General features: G+C 40.7%; 1 protein-coding gene across 1 annotated transcript in view; it reads left to right on the forward strand.

Moving 5' to 3' along the window:
* The first annotated feature begins 14,571 nt into the window (after positions 1-14,571).
* The window catches only part of SEL1L2 (SEL1L2 adaptor subunit of ERAD E3 ligase), a 30,598-nt gene continuing 22,527 nt past the window's right edge, over positions 14,572-22,642 (forward strand). Inside the window, exons 1-2 of the mRNA XM_044454625.1 lie at positions 14,572-14,714; positions 17,053-17,215. Coding sequence (XP_044310560.1) covers positions 14,572-14,714; positions 17,053-17,215 — 306 coding nt within the window. The remainder of the gene's footprint in view (positions 14,715-17,052; positions 17,216-22,642) is intronic.

A 22,642-nucleotide genomic window follows, 5' to 3' on the forward strand; every position in this document is an offset into this window, starting at 1 on the left:
AGGCTCCATTCCTCTATCCCCCCTTTATGGACTCTGTACTTGCTTCCATGTGCATCTATTGCTTATTTCTGCAAATGGACAGACAGACATAGCTTAACTCATTCTTGTTGCAAGAAGGAGATAGTCCCTTCAGTGGTGTGTTCTGCTAGGCATATTTTATCTAAACTGTTTCAGCAGTGTATTTTTCATTGGTTTGTTTGATATTGCATGGGACATCCATAACCCTCAGCTGGTGGGCCTTGAGTATAAAATTATATCCTCAGGGTGCAATGCTATATGTGTATTGATAGGAAAACCATCATACAGCTCTCAGCAAACCCCAGACCAGTAAGTGAACAGAAAACAGCCTTCTCCTGATGTTTCAAAGAAGATTACCTTGTCTATGGCCACGCAAGCTAATCTGCATAAAATCTGACTGTGAAGCAATAGCAGAAAAATTCCAATATTTTCTTGAAATCTAAAGGGAGAAGCATATAGAGCTGTTCTTTTCCAAAATGAAAAAAGAGCACACTCCCCCAAAATCCTATGCACTGCTGGAGAAAAGGGCTGTAACCACATTGTAGTTGGTCAGGTAAAGAATGTTTGTATTCTGCAGTTTGAGTAAGTAGCCATTGATAGTGAGTCTGAAGATGCTGTAAAAAGCTAGTTTTAAAATGTAATGGGACAGGAAACAATTTTTCTTGGAGTTGCTAAACACATTCAAAACTACCAAGTGTATTTTGAACATGAGTTGGAGAGGGGAAGTAGATTATTCTTTCATTTTTAGAAATTTACCAGCACAAAATAACATGCATGGCTACATTGGTATACTTCAAGACCAAAATGACTATTTTCAGGGAAAGGTTTTCATTATACTCTGGAAATTACTTTGGTAATTGCTTTCTTCCATGAGTCCACTTTTTGCTGAGAATACAGTACATTACAATTTAAGGATGATTTTAAAAGAGTACACTCCTGTAGAGAAATAACTGCATAGTTGCTTTTCAAACATGAGCTGCAAACTAATACACATAAGCATGCATGCATACACAAGTACTTTGTATCAGTAATTGGCCACAACCATAAACCACTGTCAGTGCAATTTTTGCATTTCAAGTTAGATAAAACTGCAATTTCATATCCACTTACCTGGCAGTGGACTCCACTGAGCTCAGTAGAACTTACTTCTGAATAAACAGGTATAGAAAGATCTTGTTAATCGGAACTAAGTCTCAGGATTAGAGGTGTGTCAACCAGTTCTAAATGGGGTCACACTTCCCCTGAAAGAGTGCTCAGAATTTGAGGTGCTAGTTGACCCTGCCTTTCAGGTGCCAGCTCAGATAGAAGCTGTGGCCAAGACTGTCTGCTCTCACCAGCTGTGTTCCTTCCTGGAAGAGAATCACCTGAAAACAGTGGTGCATGTATTGGTAATTTCTAGGCTTGAATTCTGCAACGTGCTCTACAGGGCCATCTTAACAGCATTATGGGCCCCGGGCAAAGCAGCGTACTGGGGCCCCTACAACAACTACATCTACTGTTAATTTTGGAAGTTTTCCAATTTTCCAAGGGTTAACATACACAGATTAGTATGGGGCCCACGGGCAAGTCTTGAAGCTCTCTTTTGTCTTGAAGCTTAGGTTGTATGTTAACTGATGAACCTAAAATAATTTCTCTGATAAATTGATTAGAATAATAAAGCTATAGGAAACACACAACTATTCCTTCACATCTTTTCTTGCACTTACCAAAGAGGACAACCTAAAAATTGCCTAAGTCAAGCAAATATGCAAAATTTTATGCAGGAATACATTTAGTAAAATTTAGGCAATAATTTGAGTAAATCTAGCAGATCAAGTTGAGATGATAATGTTATTTGGTAAAAAAGACTAACAAGTATGGCTATTTATTTATTTATTTTATATACTGATGGTTCTTACAACGCTGAGGTTAAACATGCCTGTTCCAGTAATGTTGAAAAGCTGAAATGAAGCTTCATGGTCTTATAATCATCAGAATCTGTCAGTGTAGGCAAGGAGGCCTCTGAAGAGTCATAAGGGAGTTCCAGAATCTGGATTTTTAAAAGAAGTAATACAGGTTTACTAAATTCATAAATACCTGTACAATATGAGGAACTACTTACGCTCCTAATCTGTAGCTTTGTTATATTATTTTACCATTCTAATAGCTGCCCCCCTCTTGCCATTACTGGGCATAGTATGTGGCCATCTGAGCTTGAGGCTTTCAAGTTAGCCTACAACTCCTGTGATCATTGATTTGTGATCCTGTGATCATTGATTTGTGATCCTGTGATCATTGATTTGTAAATCAATGTATTTTTTGTATTGTTATATTTAATGGTAATTTATCATGTACTATTGTATTTCAATGTATTTTATCATGTTGTAAGCCGCCCCGAGGTTTCGGCAAGGGGCGGCATAGAAATGTTATAATAATAATAATAATAATAATAATAATAATAATAATAATAATAATCATTCTCCACTAGCTCTGGTGGAGTTAGGCTGATGGGAATTGGAGGCCAAAACAAGTTAAGGGTCACAAGCTGCCCACAGCTGTTATATGGAAACATCTTGAGGATGTGTCAGTGATGTCCTGAGTCTCACTGAGCAGCAGGTTTCTCTGGTTGCTGTTGCTGTTTTTGTTTGAGTCCTTTCACTGGGGTTGGACTCTTTTTGAGAAGACCCATGTATTTTTTTTGGAACCAAGGATACATTTCAGGATGCATAAAGACTCTGCGAAGCTTCTATAAAATCCATGTCTATGTTGCAACATTCTTCTCTTCAGTCAGTACAGAACACCTCTCTGTGAAAAATAGAGGGCTACTGTTTATAAAAAAACAGCAGCAGCAAGCCCCAAACTTTCCTGAGCTCATAAAGCTGGTTTTGTTGCCAGGGTGGCTAGGGGGTGTCAATCCCAGCCAAAAGTTTAATCTGAAGAAAGATAGTGTTTTTAGATCTAAAACCCACAGTCCAGCAATACCTTTGTTAGGACCAGCCATACTGTCACAAAAAAGCATAACATTATTCTTAGTCCTTACTAAAGATACTGTCCTCTTGTGGATTTTGGAATTTTTTAAAGAAACCAACATGGCTTCCTTTGTTTTTATGATGTTTTAAATGCATTTTGTAAAATATTGTACTCTATCTGATGTCTTAATTGTTTTCAGAAACAGAAGAAAGTCTTCCCGATCAAAGAAGAAACATTTCAAATGAGGTAAATTACTGCCATTTCAAAAACAGTTTTACTTTTATATGAACTGTTATTTTAATTGTGCTTTCTAACATAATACAAATAGTTGATTATTTTACAGCACAGGGTTGTTTTTATATAAGCAAGTATAGGAGCATAATAATTTATTCTAGCACTGAAGGAATCCCCAGATAAGGAAACAAAAAGTAAATGATTCAAAAGAAAAGAGACTTATACTTAGAAGTCAGAGGTTGAAGTCAAAGTCTACCTGAAGTAATTAACAGCATTTGCAAACATACGGGATACAGTATTTTGCAATATCTAATACTTAAAATACGTTAGTTAGGCAGTTAGTCAATCACAAATAGGATTTTACAAGTGTGTGTGAGACAGAGACAGAGGCTGTGTACTTATGTTATTTATATACAGGCATGCACAGAGGATGTCATAGAGAGCCAATGTGATGTAGTGGTTAAGAGTGCAGGACTGGGACTCAGGTAATCTGGGTTTAGTCCCTGCTCAGCCACAGAGTCAACTGGGTGACTCTGGGCCAGTCACAGACTCTCAATGGGGATAAGACTGAAAACAGGAGGAGGAGAATGATATAAGCTGCTTTGAGTTCTTGGAGAGTTGAACTGAGGAACTGGGTGATCTGGGTTCTAAGCTCCACTTGGCCATCACTGGGTGACTTTGGGCCAGTCACTCAGTCTCAGCCTAACCTCACAGGGTTATAATTGCAAAGATGAAATGGAGCTATGTAAGCAGCTTTGGGTTCCTAACAATAGGGGAAAAAGGCAGAATATAAATGCAGTGTAGTAATAATTTATATTCATGTGAGGCAGGTTAATCTGAAAGATAACAACTGGCTGAGGTAACTCATTAAGCTTTGTGACTGAGTAAAGTCTGATTCCGGATCATTCTGTTCTAGTCACTTTGACCACTGTGCTATTGCCTCTCTCTAGGTACCACTAACCTTAATATTTGAAAATATTTAGTTGTTACCAGTTGTAGCCTTTTACATATAGAAAGAGTGTTATTCATGGAGAAATCTTTAATGTAGCAGAAACTTCTACTAGAGGGGAGGCAATTTTTGCTGTTTTATTTTTCCTCCTGTCACCTCCCATGGTTCTCTGTTGGGTCCCCCCAACTATGGCATAGATTTTCTTGAGGGACTTAAAGGCTGCTGAGAGAAGAGAAATCAGTGAAATCAACAAGGGAACTCATTGTATCAACAGCAGTTCTGCCAATTAAAAGGCACAATAAGTTTCCATCCATTTACTGTAATATAAAGAATGTTGCCTATTTCTTTTGGGTTGTGCCAATACATTAAACATACCAGTGAGCACATGGGTAATTACCTATGCTGCTGGTGCATCCCCACACTGCTTCTGAAAAATTCTTGTTTCATTCCAGGGGTCACAGTACCTTTTTTTTCTTCTGAGCACTGCTTTACTGCCTACAGCAAAGTTGATTTTGACTTTCACAGTCTCAGTGATAGAGGAGATAGCTGTTGAGTAGCTGTTTCATATTCTAAATGCAAAATCCTTTCTAGAGGTAGTAGGAGATGCTGTTGCAGAATGAACCATAAAATAAAAACATTGACTGTGAATAAAAGATGCCTATAATGCTCAGATTAATCAAATCAAATTACTTAGATATTATTTTGAGTGTAAACAGGTAGAACACATTTTAGGAGAAATACAAAGCAAAGCATTGTGAAATAATTTATTTTTGTTAAAAGTAGAGGAAAAATGCTCAGGACAAACAAATCTCAAATGACAAAATCCCAAGTGACATTATGTAACATTTCACAGCTATGTGGGTTGTATGTAATAAGCCAGAATTCAAACCACTTAAGTGTTACTTAGTCTTTCATGCAGAAAGCATAGTTCTGCTGCAGCCATTTAAAGATCAATTTAAATCCTTGAGTTTTCTTGATTTGTCGTTTGCAACAGTTAACACACATTTCAGTGTGTCTAATGTCAATACTTCAGTTAACTACCGAAAGATTTTGCTGTACTAGTTAAGCCAACAGGTTAATCATGTACTTTTCTTTTACAAAGATAAGCCCAATGTGATCTGTGTGTTGATCCTGTGCCACCCCCCCCACCACCACCACCTTGTGCACATCTAGAGAGTACCAAAGTAGCAATCATCGGATTTATGTACCACCAGGCAGTTTTTAGAACACAGACTGTCCCAAGTTTTTTTCCCATTTTGAAAGATGACATACGAAATTATTTTTCAGGAAACCCTGAACAAGAGCAAAAGATTAACAATGCAAGATTCCTTTTCATCGCAAGGTAAATAGTTCAGTTCAAAGCATAATGATGTTTCTTGATTAGGCTTGTATTGTGCAATCCCACTGCCTCATTGACAAAAATTTGCTAGAATGAGTTGGGGGAAGGGATCCAGAAGGCACTCCTATTTTAATTAGCTGCACTTTCAGTCTTTTTTCTTAGCAGAAAAAATTCATTAAAAAATAAAAGACAGAATAGCCACACAGTGTCTTTTAGTTGATATTGTTAGGAGCTTCTGCCTGGAAGCACTCTAAGTATCTGCTACTTGCTCAAATTTTCCTATCTTCTCCAGGTGGTGTATGTGCATATATATATGAGTAATATTCTGACATTTTCAGTAAGTGCACTTCAATTTCTCCCAATTTTCTTGCTATCCCAGTCATACTGTCTGGGGGATGCTGAGAGTTATAGTCAAAATATCTGGAGGGTTCCAAGTTGGGATAGCATGATGAGTTAATGATCTCCATTATATTCTTGTTTTGCTACGGCTGATTTTACTGGAGTGAGCCCATGGAGTCAGTCAGTCTACTTCTGAGTAGACCGTGTCATGCCTATCTGAAGCCTAGAGGAGTCATGCCTATCTGAAGCCTGAGCAAGCTGATAGATATTATTTTATCAGGATCCTGGGGAGTCAGGTACAACATTTAGGGTAACCTATTTCACTCAGCTACAACTCAGACCTTAACCAAAAGTATAAAAAGATGGTTTTGCCCCATGTCCCCATAAATACCTATTATTTTTATTTACATTTCTATATCACTCATAGATGAAGCTCTCTGGGTGGGACACAACAGGATATAAAAACAAAAAACACAATATATAAAACAGCATTGAGAACATTTTTTTAAAAATCCATTAAAATACATTAAGATTCAATAAAAAGACCCAATCCAGAAGAAAGAAAAAAGGCACCTGGATTTGGAAGCTTATGATAACAGGAAAGCAAATCAAAAGTCAGTTGAACCTACACTGAAAAATAATACCCCATAAAAATACACTTGTTAACTTGACAGCATTTTTTAAGAAAGGTAAAATGTGGCTAGCTACTTATGTTCATGTGGGAGCTTGAAGAGCAAACACCTTCAGGGACGAGACACTGACAAAACTAAGGAAACTAGGTCTGACATTTAAGTGGTCAGTGTTTATTTATACTACCCAATAGCCATTGATCTCTGGGCAATTCACAACAAACAGCTGATACAGATTTTGTCCAGAACTTTGCTTGATAATGTATACATATTTTAGTTACGGATCAAAGAACACATTCAATTCAGATTGTAAAACCTTCTTATGAAAAGTACAGGCACTACAGTTTTGCTCCACATATTTATGGGGCTAACTACATGTTGATAAGCAAATAACTTCTGGAAGGGGTGATCTGAGCAGATAAGCCTGCTGGTGGCTTCTCTGTCTCAGATCACTGCCCTACCTGCAGAAGAGCCCCAATAAATACAAAAAAAAATGTGTACATCTCAAAATATATATTTTAAAAATCAACACTGGTCACTGGCACCAAATGTTCCTTCATTTTGCAGCATTGCCTCTCATATTAAAACTGATCACCATATGCAGTGGGAGCATTTGTATAATGTATAAGGCTTCCTTCTTTCCTCTTACGCATTTCTTTCAAACTACTCAGTAAAGACAGAAAAGGGATTCAAAGCTGTTAGCAACAGTCGAAGGGAAGAATCTGAAAAAGGCTGACAGTGAGGGGACAGTTGAAGGGACCCAATTTCATCTTATTCTCTCTTGCTAAAGCAAGAGAGAAGGTAAACTGAGGAATCTTGACTTCTCTCCGACCCCCACTGTAATACATGCAAGCAGCCACTAACACCTGAGTCCAAGATATTATGCCCACTCCACATTCAAAGCATTTTAGAAACTCTATAGTAGGCACTCATTTTGAAGTGCACTGCTGAATCAGCACTCATCAAGTTTAATTTGCCTAATATTACATGAAGTGATTAATTTCTTTAAACCAGTGAAGTGTGATTGATTCTGCTGTAATGGAGAAGAGAAACAACTGTTGACCTGGAAAGTTTTTACTACCTTTTAAGCAACCGCTACTGCCACCACCATCTCTGTTGTAATTCATTGGATTCATTCATCCAAAATGAGCATTCAAAAGGAACAAAATGTTTCCTCTGCTGCTCTGTGTAACTTGTTCTTGAAAGTGCACTTGAATCAGATGAAGATAAGGAAGAATGCCTAGTTTCTTTGACAATGAAGCTTTAAAGAAGGCAATGCTGAAGCAGTCCAAGAAGGCTGAAGTTGTAGCATAGTGGAGTGGAGTAGAAAATCCAATTCCATTACTCTATCTTTTTCCTACAGGGGGAAACAGAGTAGAAGATATATAATTTGGTAGTGCATTTGCTTCATCTAACGTGTCAGTTCACCTTAAGAACTGTTTTAAAGAATTAATAACAGTGGAATTCAGGCAGAAGCAATTTTTATATCTGAAACCTTAACATGGGATTGACAAATAGTACAGACTAGGCTGGATACAGCATTAGATGTTGGAGGATCTGGAAGATACATGGTGGCAGCCATGGTACCCATTTGTTAATCCTTCTGACAGCACCATTTCAGATGTAGAAAATTACTGAAGAGGCACTCCTGTGTGGTTAAACCATAATGGAAGGAAGCAGCCCCAGAGCACAATCCTTTTAGAGAGCATTCAAATAGCAGACTAATAAAATAGCATGTCCAGAGTACAAGAAGGGCGAGATGCAGCTGCCTTGTGCCACAGGCGTTCCGTACAATGGCTCATTCATAAAGTGCATCACACATCAAAAAGGAGTGAAGGGAGAACAAAACTGATAATTTGTGACAAGGGAGGGAATGCATTACGCACAATGTGAAGTAACTCGTGTTGGCTTCCCCAGTTCCATTGTTTATATCAGAACATTATCTGGTGCCAACAGATCCATTCCCTTGACTTCCATATTTCATACAACTTGCCATTTGACTGATTTGTGTGTTCTTTTGCCACTATGAGGACAATGTCAAATTTATAAAAACTATAAATTGCTGGGAGGCAATTTTGATAAGCTTGAATTCATGTCCTCCATTAACTGTCTGCATTTTGTCAATCATTGGTTTGTTTGATTTTATTGTTATCATGCTTCTCGACATAAAACTGCATTTAGGCGGCAGCAGGCACATAAGTTTTTAAGCGCCCTGAATCAACATTCATTAAGTATGTTTGCATGGTATTAAATGATTAATTTTTGTAATGTACTTAAAGTTTCAATCCTGTGTATGTTTAGGCAGAAAAATGCCGTACAACTTCCACAATAGGACTATACCTTAAGTGGAATCAATCATTAGGCCGGCTATAATGCAGAAGAGGGAGCTCCTTCTAACTGGCCCAGGTGTGCCTGAGTCTCCTCACCTTTTCTAGAGTAGGACTATGCCTTTTTATAGAGTAGGAGTGTAGAACTAGGGACCACCACCACCACCATTTCAAATGTGTTCTTTAAGGGGCTTTTAAAGACATTAGCTTTATGATTGTTTTAATTAGATTCTCCTGTCCCTGGCTGGAGAAGCAGCAGCTGTGCTCCAGCAGTACAGCCATCACCAGTGGCTGCTTCAGGGAGAGATGACCAAGGCAGTGTCCAAAGGATGGTGTCAAAGGACATCACCTGTTTCATGCCCATTTGGTGACTGCTTTGGTTGGAATGGGAAGAGGACAGTCTCAAAGCAATTGCTATTGATCAGCTTAGAAGTGTAGCAGCCAGTTTGTTTTTGATGCTTTTATTATGTCCATTTTAATTATGTGGCTGGGTAACTTTGGGGAGCAAGAGGGTGCCCCTTTAGTGTTATCAGGGGTAGGTGGAGGTATGGCTTTGGGGGGAATCAGCAAGCTAGCTGTTGAGAAGAGGGGTTAGATACCTCACAGCTATCCCCCTTCTGGTTTTTCTTCCAACTAGATGATTCCTGGAAGCCTCCCCTTAGGTCTGGTGCTGCTGCTGAATGCCAGGTCAGCCCAGAATAAGACCTGCATGACTTGATTGTGGATGAGGGGGCTGACCTGACTGGTTGCCCCTGCTACTGTGACTGGGCTCCTGGGAAGCTGCTCTGATCGTCTTGTGGTGAGGCTTCAAGGTTCTGCAAACAGCCTCACCTGAGCATTCTTTATCAGGCACAAAAGAGGTGGATTGTCCTTTTGTCTCCTGCAGGGCTCAAATTCCCCTTGCCTGCTTTCCAGCACCATCCCTTCAAGCAAGGGTTGGCCAGGGACTGTATGTACACCCTACTGTGGCCCCACTGCCCCCAAATTTGAAAGGGCCCTTGTGCAGCTGTTGACCTGCACCCTAGAGAGTGAACCACTGCAGGGAACTGCTGCCAGTATGTGTTTATAGCTGTCCTTACAGTGTGCTCGGGCCAGGCAGCCAGGTGTACCAGGCAGCCTCTCCATGGCTGCCTGGTACACCAGTATTTTTCATCCTTGAATGGATCTTGAAATCTTGTCGCAGTGCTGAGCTTTGAACAGACCGCAGGCTAGGGAGCTTTGTAGATGCTGTGTATTTTTTCGACCTCCTCTTTGTGTGTGTTGCATTCCAAACTGATGCTTATGAGAAACTTAAGGAGATTCAAACCAGTAGCTGTAGGGATGCCTGAGGAACTGCAGTAGTTAGTGAATTGATGGCTTAGGGACTGGGGGGATGCACCATGGTGTCATCTTCCAGGGATGCATGTATACAGGGCCGCACAGTGAGGGGAAGCATCCCCACTGTGGTGAATTCCATGGCAGTATGTGGACAGCATGTGAACATCTTCAGTGGCACAGTCCCTGATTGCTGGGCTGCAGTGGCGTTTTCATGGATGCTGTGGCTGTGTGCCTTTTTTGTATTTCTTGTGAGTTTCTGCCCCCTTTCTCCTTGGTGCAGCACACACTGGAGACAGCAGTCATTCCTCAGCATAGCAACCACATTATTTCCAGACCCTGAATAATAGAAGTAGAGGATTGCGCAGGAAACTAGCCATTAAATCATTTTGTCAGAAAGTTGGACTCTTATGATAAATCTCAAATTGGATTACAAAATCTAGCATTCTACTGTCAAAATGTAGAATCAAGTGCTACATAAAACGTATTAAACATTTGCTATTATATTTCTGTAAAAGCCATTCCACTGTATAACATGTTAATATATCTTTTTGTGGTTCCTGGCTATCAATAAAACAAGATGGTAGCTCTGGGTATAACAGGACTTTGCTACAGCACAGCATTACATTTTAAGTTTTTTTTAAAAAAAACTATTAATCTTCAGCTAAACTGTTTTAAAGAGTGAATACCTTTCAACATACTATAAAATACATTTTATGATCACATGATGGCCAATAAAAGTTACTATTTCTATATGCAAAAAGGTTAAGCCACAGAGAGTTACTATGTGGAATACTACGGAACATGGAAAGGGCACAACAGGGGTTAGACATCTTGCAGTATTACATCCATCATTTTGCTCACTCTGTCAGCCTGTCCCTGTGTGCCTAACAACAGCTGCTAGACTGTTATGACATATTTGCAGTGAACTCTCCACTTGTTGGTTTGCCCCGCTTGTCAAGCTCGTAAAGGTAAAGGTTTCCCCTTGACCTTACGTCCAGTCATGCTTGACTCTAGAGGGCAGTGCTCATCTCCGTTTCCTAGCTGAGGGAGCCAGCATTTGTCTGCAGAGTTTCCATGGTCAAGTATTTATTTATTTGTAAGCCACCCCAAGGCTTAGGCAAATAGGGCAGCATATAATTCTGCTAAATAAATAAATGAATGTGGCCGGCATGACTAAACACCGAGGTGTACGGAATGCTGTTACCTTCCCACCGAAGTGGTGCCTTTTTATCGACTTGCATTTGCATGCTTTCAAACTGCAAGGTTGGCAGGAGCTGGGATGGAGCAGTGGGAACTCACTCCGTTGTCCAGATTCGAACCAGCAACCTTTCAATCAACCAGCCCAGCAGCACAGAGGTTTAAACCACTGAGCCACCTACAGTCCCGTCAAGCTCATGGTGGTGCATAATTCTCTTTAAGAAGGCCAGTTTGTATGGCATTGCAGCCACACATATCTACCGGAGGTTTTAATCTGAGTGTAAGGAATAAATCTCAGTACCTGAGAACTCTGGAGCATTAAATTACTTGTTGGCCTTTCAGGAGGGCCAACAAGTAATTTACTTGCTCAATATATGCATGGCATATAGAAAATTCCAGGTGGCAGAGGATGTGTTAGAGGGCAGCCTTCAGGGCTGGAGCTCTGAATCTTTCAACTAGAACCACAGATCTTTGGAAGTTCATCTGTCCCACTCCTGGGCTGCCTTTGAGCATTTGCCAAAATAAACATGCAAGGGCCTTGATTATCTCTGTTGCACCTGATCCTTTAGATTAGCTGACTTTTTGGCCGCATGTTTCACATCCTGTTGCCCACCACCTTGAATCTTCCAAATGATTTTTTTCCTGAAATCAAATCCCCTCCTTTGCCTTGTCCATACACGTTAAAAAAAAAAAAAAGAAATAGAGGAAAAAGAGTCTATTAAAGACATAAACAGAGAGATTTTAGAACGTATGTAAATTAACACTAGTAAATGTGTACAATTATTTTGTTCTGTGGGTCTGCATTGCAGACCTTTTCAATACCTAGCATTGCTGCTGCTGGGTTGAATCCCTGTATCTCCAAATATAGTTGGGAAGTACCCCTGTTAGAAACCCTGGCAGCTTCCTATGAATACTGTACACAGGTATGGAACAAAATTCTGAAATTCCTACTCCAAGACTAAAGAAATTAAAACTTTCACATCCAACAGATTAATCCTTGATTTTTAGATGGAATCTGTACCAATTCTCAGATTAATTTCTTAAGGAACATTCTGCCTCTAGTCATAAACAGTGTTTTTCTTGATAAACAGGAAATAATAAAGTCGCAGGCTGCGTTCCTTTGATGTTCAAAGCTGTACAACTCTCAGCATTCCCTAAGTAGTATGGCTGGTCGGGGATGCTGCAAGGTGCAGGATTTTTCTGTTCAAAATGAATTGTGCAGATAATGCTTGTAATAAAGTAAATCTATCACAAGCAAAGTGAAAAGCCAAAGTGGTCCCCATATACCAATACATGGTCACTGAATGAATATTTACAAATACATGTGGCAGAAGACGTGAAGATCTGCTTTCAACATAATTAATAAAATATTTGAAGATAAGAAAGCTTCGAAGGCTTGCTTCTTTTCCTCCTGTTCAGAATCCCACCAAACAGCCTGCAATGTGCAAGAGACTGGCCCACTTTTTACACTCAGTGAGCTTATGGCTGAGAGGAGACTAGAACCTGGATTTCCCCTATCTACATCCAGCACTCTAACCACCCTGCCATACCCACTGATTTATTGTATGTTTGGAGCTCAGTTCAGAGGACCTTGGAGAAGCCCCTTATTACAGTGGTATTACTCTTGATTGTAAGTCTCACATGAGGTCAGAAAGGAATTCATGGAAACAGCAGGACTATTAGTATTTTGAGGGCTCTGGAAGAGTGCTCAAGCACCCATTCATTCATTAAGGAGATGTTTCTCCAGAAGGGGGCAGCCATTTGGGAATCGAGGCTTAAGTGTGCTACTGATATCCCCATGGAGAAAAGGTCATTCAAGCTGTGTGTGTGGAAAAACTGCAGCTTCTGGAGTGATACCGAAAGAGACATGCAGAGAGATGAGCTGCTTTCTGCAGGATCTTATGGTGCTGGTGGCCTCCCTAGTAACCTAATGGAGGCATGGTATCTGTTGGTGTGTTACTGCTGTGAACCTCCACTTATGCTCAGCCTGGATATACAGTAGGTGCAAATAAACCAGACATCGCAAAATGCCATGGACATCCAGTTCTGCCATTCTAAATTGGCATTTTACTTCGGTGTGCCTTCCTTGCATAAAGCCGCAGGCCCTTAATTTGCTAGCCTATTATACATTCTGGGATGGATTAAGGTACTTCCAAAATCCTGGCAGTCTGAAGAAACAAACCTATTACACACAATACATTCTTCCTCCTCTCCCAACTTATGAAAAGCATCAACAGAATTACAGATTTAGAACATTTGAGTGACAACAAAAATGGCAACTGTATAAGAAAACTATGACTAATACATATTAAAATATACACATAGCGCAATAAGACAAACAGTCCACAAGTACAACTCTTTTATGTACTATAGTCATAAGACGATTGTAAGCCGTCCTGAGATGCCATCCATAAGGGATGGCATATAAAAGTTTAAACAAACAAATAAGAAGAAATAGACTCCTTTTTGTAATGTAGCTGTGAGGGGAGGAAATTTATATCTGGGAAATTGTGTGGATGAGTGTGTGCTAACACTATCAGTAGCAATGCTTTAAAAAAAGGATAGCCCTATCGTTGCTTGAAAGTTAAATTAAATTGGAAAAATCACATTGGAAAAATCAAATAGTTATTATCTCTTGTATCACATCTGTTTTGGCCCTTAGAGTGACTGAAAAACTGAGGGCAAATCTGCTGGGATGGAGGAAGAAGTGAGGGTTCCAGAGAGAACGGAGTTGCAAATATGGGTCATTGCCAACTGGGGAAGAAAGCCTGATCTGACCTATATGTTTCTACGGAAACTGTTTGATGGACATCAGTACTGGGGAAGTTGTGTGCATGCAAGCAAGAGGAGCAATGAATGTTGAGAGGAGATAGAAGAGGAAAAGTGAAGGGCTGTGAAATTGCTTAGACATTGCCAAGTGTTGAGAACATAAGTGTTACCTGTTGTTATGGCTGAAGAAACACTGTAATTTTTCACTTGTCGTAAGGGGGTGTGTTGGTGGGTGCGTTAAGGGCCTAGAGTTTTCAATGAAAGGGATGCATAAATGCTTAATGGGGCTCTGCTGTACAAGCTATCTTTAGTAAGCACATACTGCATTATACAAAATGGGCCATGCTTGAAGAGGTGCCTCAATTCATGTGCAAATCTTACTTGAATTGTACATTTAAATTCCACTCTAGCCTACACTGGAATAGAGACTATCGAGAACACAAAGCCCAGAAACATGGCTTATTACAAGTACTCGATTGAAACATCATTGGCTGAAAATCTACAATGCTACGTTTTCAAGTAACTGTTTTTCTGGTCACATTTCTAGTGGAAGAGGAGGCTGCAGAAAAAGTGGGTAAAGGCCATCATTTATATCAGAGAAGCCTCAACATACTGAAACATTCTAAACATACAAAAGGAATGGAAAAGTAAGTGTTCATTCCCCTGTTTTGCTCACACTGCACTACAGGAGATGTAAATCAGTACATCTATGCAAACACGGCACACTGCTCATTATAAGGCCTCCTATTTATATTTTCAGCGACTTTCTTTGCAAATTTCCACAAGCAAATTCACTCTTCTTTCTTGTGGCAGGGGAGCCCAGGTAATGAAGGAAAGAGAAAGGTCACATAGAGCAATATCACCTTTTTAAAGTCCCTGGTTGATACACAAAAGAGAAAGTGCATTAGGCCCAACATCTGCAGGAATAGGAAGGTGCACACCAACCTAAACTACTGAAAACAAGATGTTGGAGCGTATAAGAGCAGGCTCTCTTTTTTGATGCAGTGAAGAGCCACACCCCACCCGCTCAGAGGAAGGAAGGAAGAGGGGAGAGATAGAATGAACAGAGAGAGAAGCTTCAAGTTGGAGATGGGATGGGGAGGAGCTGGTCTTGATAAACAGATTGACAAAAGTCCTGAAAAGCATTCGGGGTCAATGTGTAATCTCTTGACAGAGTCACTAGATCTCAAATAGAAGTCAGTCCTGTGGTTGTGTGTCAGCCCCAGTATACAGGCAGGGGAGAATGGAAGGCCTTAAATCTAGACAAAGTGCGTATGTTTCAAGTTTTTTATTTCCCAAGTCTTGCCCCTCTTTGGAAGCTGCATAATATCTATGGTGGGGATTAATTACATGAGCCCACCCCTCCCTACTGCCACCACTAGTATCCTAGAGGAATTCTACATTCATCACAACCCCAGAAACAAGGTTATATAGGTGTGGCTTTTGGTATCATTCAACTACACAGCAAGCAGTTCGAATGAAATAAGCTGGTGAAGAGCTTGGCTTTCCCTCAGCTAGAATGGCCTCCCCTCTTCAAGCCTAGCTGAGAGGAAGCAGGAGCAAAATGTTGTTGGGGGCAGAGGGAGCTTTTAGGGTTAAAACAGTAATTGGAAGCATTAAAGCCCCTGCCCTGCTCTAAAAGCCCCACACTCCTGTGCTTGTTGTTGAGCCAACAAAAGGCTGGGAACTCAAGGTTGTAGAAGAGAGACATCATTCTGCCTTGAGTTTATCCATCTGGGTCCACTTGCTGAACAGAATGAAATTCAAAATACGTGATCTTAGTGTAGTAAAGTCATGTTGGGGAACTAAACGTGAACAGATTGTGTTGACCTGTGTTGCATCCAAAATGAGTCAGTAGACATTGCCTTGATCAATACCTCCTTTTTTCAGAGTACATCCCCTAGACCCAAATACTTTCCATTGTTATACTTTTCATTCTCAAAGGGTTCTGAATTAATGCATTAAGACTGCACGTATATTACCTGATCCTTCTGCACTTGGAGCTTTTCTTCATGAGGTATTTCTTGTGTGTTCATGATCCCTTACAGTTGTTTACAGGTTCTTTAGGCAAAATCATGTTCTTCCAGTTTTTCTTTTCTTGTTTAAGTGTCCTCCCCTTCCCTCCCCTCCCCCACCCTGCTTTTTGTAGCAGAAAAAGAAAATGGGGTATTATTTCTGAAAGCAAAAGGACAGCTTGTGTATTTGCACGTTTCTAGCATACCTCCACCTAGGGGATAAGAAGCAGAACAGCAGGAAAGGAAAAGCTCTTCATGCTGACAGCAGCTGAATTGGAATAATTCTGTTCCAAAATATTTAATATCTGTTGATGGCATTAGATCTGTAATACATGTACATCCTAAGTAAAAGTTGCATTGTGAAGTCATGCATCTGCTTGTGTGAAGTAGCTCTAAGCACATTCTGAATTCATGTGTTTCAGAACAATGCTGTCACTACCATATGGTTTTACTATGGCCTTCCCTAGCCGTTGGATTGCAATGCTCATCATACCCCAGCTAATGGCCATGCTATCTGAGGATACTGGGAATTGTAATCCAGCACACCTGGAGGGCATCTGGTTGAGAAAGGCCACTGTACTACTAATCCCAGTTAAATGCCTCTTTCCAGTAATGGGTCTATAACATTTAGCAGGAAATGTGGTTGAATCCAATCCACATCTCCCTTACTGCAGTGTTTGGTACAAGAAGTGCATGATGTCAACATGTTCAGTGTTTTCCCAGCCATTCAAGCAGCAGCAAATGAAGAAGAAAAACACTGAATAGGATGAAACCATTTCATATTTCCTTTTACCAAATGTTACTGGGATGATGTGGGGAGCGAGATCATGGGTCAATATCAGCTGTGTACCTGTGCAGTGGAACATGTTGGTGCACTATCACTGGCACTGTCGATGTTACACTGTATGTGAAGGTGTGAGAGACTTAAATGCCTGATTGACTAAATCTGAAATTTGTATCTCTGTATCAGAGCCCAGCAGTTCCTTATGAAGGCAGCAGAAATGGGGAGCCAGAAAGCTATGGAGAATTTGGCAGCTGACATGCTATTTGGATTTAACGGTCCTCAGGATGTAAAAGCAGCTATATCGTTGTATGAGATTTTAGCTGAAGAAGGGTCTCATAAAGGCCAGACTGTATGTGTTCTTTAATTAGCTCAGGCTTTAAATAGGCATTTGTCTACTTAGCGGTGCATAAATAATTTGAAAAGCAGTTAAAATGTGATGTACTTTGAGCCAAGGTGGGGGAGCAAAAATTAATTGTTCATTAAGCTGCCTGATTTGAAGAGGGCTACTGGATGTATTCAGAAAACATCTCCAGAAGTTCTATGACCAGTGAAACTACAGGTCAATCCTGACTCCTCTGAAGATACTGTGAAGGTGGCTAGTATTTCCCTGGAGTCAAAATTACATGTTTTAAGCTTATTATTACTGAAATTACTGGAACTGATTATATTTTCACACATGTCTAGTGTAGATGAAACATCATAAAACAACCCTATGATGGAATCAAATAACAGAAAAAGCCAATTATACATAAGAGAATGCCTGAAAATTAAGTTATGCAAGCATATTGTGTACTTAGTAAATCATTACAAAACTCTCCTCACACTCTTATACTGTTATGGTTCTAGTTGAAACTAAGCTAGTCATCCTTTAGTCCCATTGAAACCAAGTAACCTGCCCCACTGATTTCAATGGGAATAATACTTGATTGACTTAGTGTGGCTATAAGCCAGTGCCTCCACTGTAGAAAATGATGAGGTATTTAGCATTTGCTTAGACTTTTAGAACATACAACTATTTGAGCTGCAACAAACTAACTGAAATATTTCTTGTTGCTTGAGATAACTTTTAATGTTACATCTTGATCTTATGTATGACAAGTATGTAATTTATAGGTATATTTATTGTACATAATATTATATATACTTATATGCATAAGTGTCACCTATATGAAAACAATTTTATTGTAAATAAACCACTCATTAAAATGTCACTTTGTGTGACAAAAAAAAACCAGCACCAGCCACTTCCAGCTTCTGTGGTACTGTATGGAAAACTGAATTAGGATGTGATCCTGTAGTCCTAGACAGCATATGGCGCTCCATAAGATACTTGAGATTACTACCACCAAGGAGGACTGTGCTCTGACCTCAGGGTTTGGTGTTGGAGTTTCAAACTCCTTCTCTACCCTCTTGTAGTGGACACAGAAAGAACCATGCTTAACTGCTGTCCAAGGTCAAAAAAGCAACCTTGGAGAAGAAGAAAAAAGTCCAGGGAGGGACTGGGGCTGCAAAGGGGAAGAGAGGAGGCTGGAATCAGTGGCCAGGATTCAAGGTATCCTGAAGCCACTCCAGCCTTCTTCCTCCTTCTCTAAGATACTATTGTTAGACTGCTGAAAACAGACATCTAGTGAAAATGCAGAGCAGGAAGAGTAAGAAAATGAGGATTGCCTCTCTTGCTCTGTTGCATTGGATGAATCACATAATCATAGAATTATAGACTGGTGGCCAACATCCCGTTTTTGGGCAAGGCGTTTGAACGGGTGGTGGCGGGACAACTCCAAGCACTCTTGGATGAAACTGATTATCTGGACCCATTTCAGTCCGGCTTCAGACCCGGGTACGGTACTGAATCTGCCTTGGTCGCCCTGTATGATGACCTGTGCAGGGAGAAGGACATGGGGAGTGCGTCCCTGTTGGTTCTCCTGGACCTCTCAGTGGCTTTCGATACCATCGACCATGGTATCCTTCTGGATAGGCTGGCGGGACTGGGAGTAGGAGGCACTGCTTGGCAGTGGTTCTGCTCCTATCTCGACGGCTGATTCCAGAAGGTGGTGCTGGGGGAATTTGGCTCTGCTCCATGGCAGTTATGCCATGGCATACCACAGGGTTCCATTTTGTCCCCCTTGCTATTCAACATCTACAAGAAACTGCTGGGAGAGGTCATCAGGAGGTATGAGCTGCGGAATCATCAGTATGCTAATGATACCCAGCTCTACCTCTCTTTTTCAACCAATCCAGGTGAGGCAGTGGCTGTACTGAACTGGTGCCTGGCCAAGGTAATGGGCTGGATGAGGGCCAATAAACTGAAACTTAATCCAGACAAGACGGAGGTCCTGTTGGTGGGTGGATCGAGCTCCTGGGTAGGTGGCCTGGACCTTGCCCTGGATGGGGTTGCACTCCCTCTAAAGGACAGGGTCCACAGCTTGGGAGTGCTCCTCGACCCGGAGCTGTCCTTGGAAGCTCAAGTGACTGCGGTGGCGAGGAATGCTTTCCTTCAGCTTTGGCTAATCTATCAGCTGCGTCCCTACCTGGAGGAAGATTGCCTAGCGACAGTGACACATGCATTGGTTACTTCCCAGTTGGATTTCTGCAACGCGGTCTATGTGGGACTTCCCTTGAAGACAGTCCAAATACTTCAGATGGTGCAAAACAGAGCAGCCAGGTTACTGACAGGGACTGGGCGTTATTCTCATATAACCCCAGTCCTCTGTCAACTTCACTGGCTTCCCACTGAAGTCCGGGCTCAATTCAAGGTGCTGGTTATTACTCATAAAGCCCTTAATGGCTTGGGACCTGGATACCTAAAGGATCGCCTTCTTCCATATTTCCCCTCCCGCCCCCTGAGATCGGCAGCAGAGGCCCTCCTCCGGGAACCCTTCATGAAAGATATTAGGAGGCAAAGTACCCGGAGGTGGGCTTTCTCTGCGGTGGCACCCCACCTATGGAATGCACTCCCCAGAGAGATCCACCTGGCGCTGTTGTTATTTGTTTTTCGGCGCCAGGTTAAGACCTTTTTATTTCAGCAATATTTTAATAAGTTTTAATATTGTCTCTTATATGTTTTTAACTGCAGCCAGTGTGGGTCTGTAATTTATTCATGCTATATTTTATGTTATTTCATTTATGTAAGCCATCCTGAGGCTTTCGCAATAGGACTGCATATAAATGTTCTAGATAGATAGATAGATAGATAGATAGATAGATAGATAGATAGATAGATAGATAGAGTTGGAAGGGGCCATGAAGACCATCGGGTCCAACCCCTGCTGTCACAGAACACCAAGTCACACCATCCCATTCAAATGGCCATCCAGCCCCTTTTTGAATGTCTCTAGTGTGGGAGAGCCCACCACCTCTCCAGGCAGCTGGTTCCACTGTTATATTGCTCTGACAGTGAGGAAGCTTTTCCTGATGTCCAGCCTGAATCTGGGTTGTCACAATGAATAGTGGCTTCTCCTCTTTTCCATAGGAGTCCACTCTTATAACATGGACAACATGCTGTTTTCAGTGCTGTGGGGCATATAGAAATGATGATGATGGTGAGGAGGAGGATGATAATGACGACAACAACAACAACTTGAGAGGAATGACATATGAGTTTTAACCATTTAATTAATCATTAAATGGACCTCTGCTTTTCATGTTGTTTTCTGCAGCATGATAATCAAACTATGAATCTCTTATACATCTCTGACCTCACATGTAAAAGTGCTGGAATAAATTTAGATGCATCTGTGATAAACATGGAAGTACATGTCTGTACCTCAAGGAGATGTCATACACAGTCTATCTGAAAATTGTGTGTGTTTGTATCATTCACCAACTAAGAATTCATGAAAGGGAGTACAGGCACGTCTGTGTGCTCATATAATGTTTTATTACATTGTATTAATGTGACTGGGAGATGTCCATATAATGTATTTATGTTTCAGTATTCAAAGAGATGAACAGTATGACAGCTTCATGAACATTACTTATTTAAGCACAGTCTTCTTTGACTTTGCCCTTGTATTTTATGAGTTCCCATAACTCTCAATATCCCTTGGCCATATTAAGGTGCATCTCACATTTTGAGAGCTGCATTTTAAGAAAATGACTTTCAAACAAAGCAATACAACCATGATATTAGAAAAAAATCTAGGAAGTTCAAGCAGATGCTTGAAATGGTGATTTACACTTCATTTGTCAAATGTCATCACATCTTGGAGTAGATTTTAAAATATTGCAAGATTCATTTATGCAGGCAAGCACTTTAGTCCCTTGCTTGCATAGTTCCTGCTGGAGCACAGAAACATTCTCTCAGAAAAGAAAAGTAATTCCATATTTGATGTATAAAGCCTGCCTAAGAGGTAAGCTGGTAAGGCCTGAATGTGAGTGGGCCATTCTAGTGAAAGTGATGAAATAGTTTTCTTTTTGCAGGAGAACCCTGTATAAGAGGATGGGGTGGCATATCCTCCTCAAGAGTAGATTGCACAGAGTGGCCAGATACAAAAGAGGGCAAGGATCCTTTAATCATTGTGCAGAAGAGAAGATTGCCCTTCAGCATTGGCCTACATTGGCCGAAACAATCCTGGGCATACACAGAATAGTAGCAATTTTCTTTTAAGTTGTAGCTGCGCTTCCCCTAGAATCCAAGTTTTTTGCCTTGAGTTTTCCCAGTGAATTGTCATAATAATTACCTAAGTCTGGAGAAAAGTCTTGTGTTTCCACACATACAGTAATATGCAATAAACAACAACAAAACTCCTCTTGATTTAACATGTGTTAAAGGTTTCCCATTTTCACTCAAGTTCCACAATCCTGAGAAATTACAGAAGTTACTGCTGCACTATTCAGGCAACCTGTATGCATTGTGGTACCCAGTGCCGTGGCTAGTTCCACCTTTACCACTGCTTTAAAGTGGATGGTTGTCAGTGGCAGAGTGATGGAACAAGCTTCCATGTTTATTATTTATTTATTTATTAAAACATTTCTATGCCTCCCCCATCGCAACAAAACCTCGGGGCGGCTCACGAAGAATACATAAATACATAAATAATAACAATACAACACATTAAAAAAAAGTTTGTCTGGAATAGTTTCACTAGGTAGACACATAGAATCTGTCATGCTACTGACATTTCCTCCACATTTCAGGTACCCAGTTGGCAACTTCCCATTGATACTTTATATTCTTTTCTCACCCATAAACACAAAGGCAATACTAGGCTTGCTTGCTTTTCTCAGCTACTACTTGCATGCCATTGCACATATTTCTCTTCCTTCAGGCCCACCATAATTGGAGAAAATGTGGAAAGAAATTGAGAAGCCCCTCAGACCCAAATATCTGCAGGCAAATTGCTTATCATGCACTGCCTATCTTAAGTAAAGCCATTGCAGTTTCATAGATCCATCCATGAAGCCACCTCTCACTTCCTCACCCGCCCCCCTCTTCATATGCATAGTGGTTACTGTTGGCGGCCATGAACTAAAGCCTTGTTTTTGCATTGTGCTTGTTGAATTAGTATCACATGAGGCACTCTTTTGCTTTGGTCTGCTCCTCATATGGTAAGAACCAGTATATACCATGTCAGGACACTTTGTTGACATCTTGGTGGCAAACCTGTGCTTAGAATGTAGCAGATTGCAAGTGACCTAGATGATTTTCTATCCATCCACATAAAACAAAACAAACCTAGCAGGGAAACTTCTTCCTTTTTCTCTTTAATGGGAGAGCATCCAGTCACATGTTATTTCTGCCCACTTCCCGCTACACCATTACAAGCTTGTGAGAAGT

This window comes from Varanus komodoensis, unplaced genomic scaffold (genome assembly GCF_004798865.1).
Source record: "Varanus komodoensis strain SLA01 unplaced genomic scaffold, ASM479886v1 scaffold7_3, whole genome shotgun sequence".
Taxonomy (NCBI): Eukaryota; Metazoa; Chordata; class Lepidosauria; order Squamata; family Varanidae; genus Varanus; species Varanus komodoensis.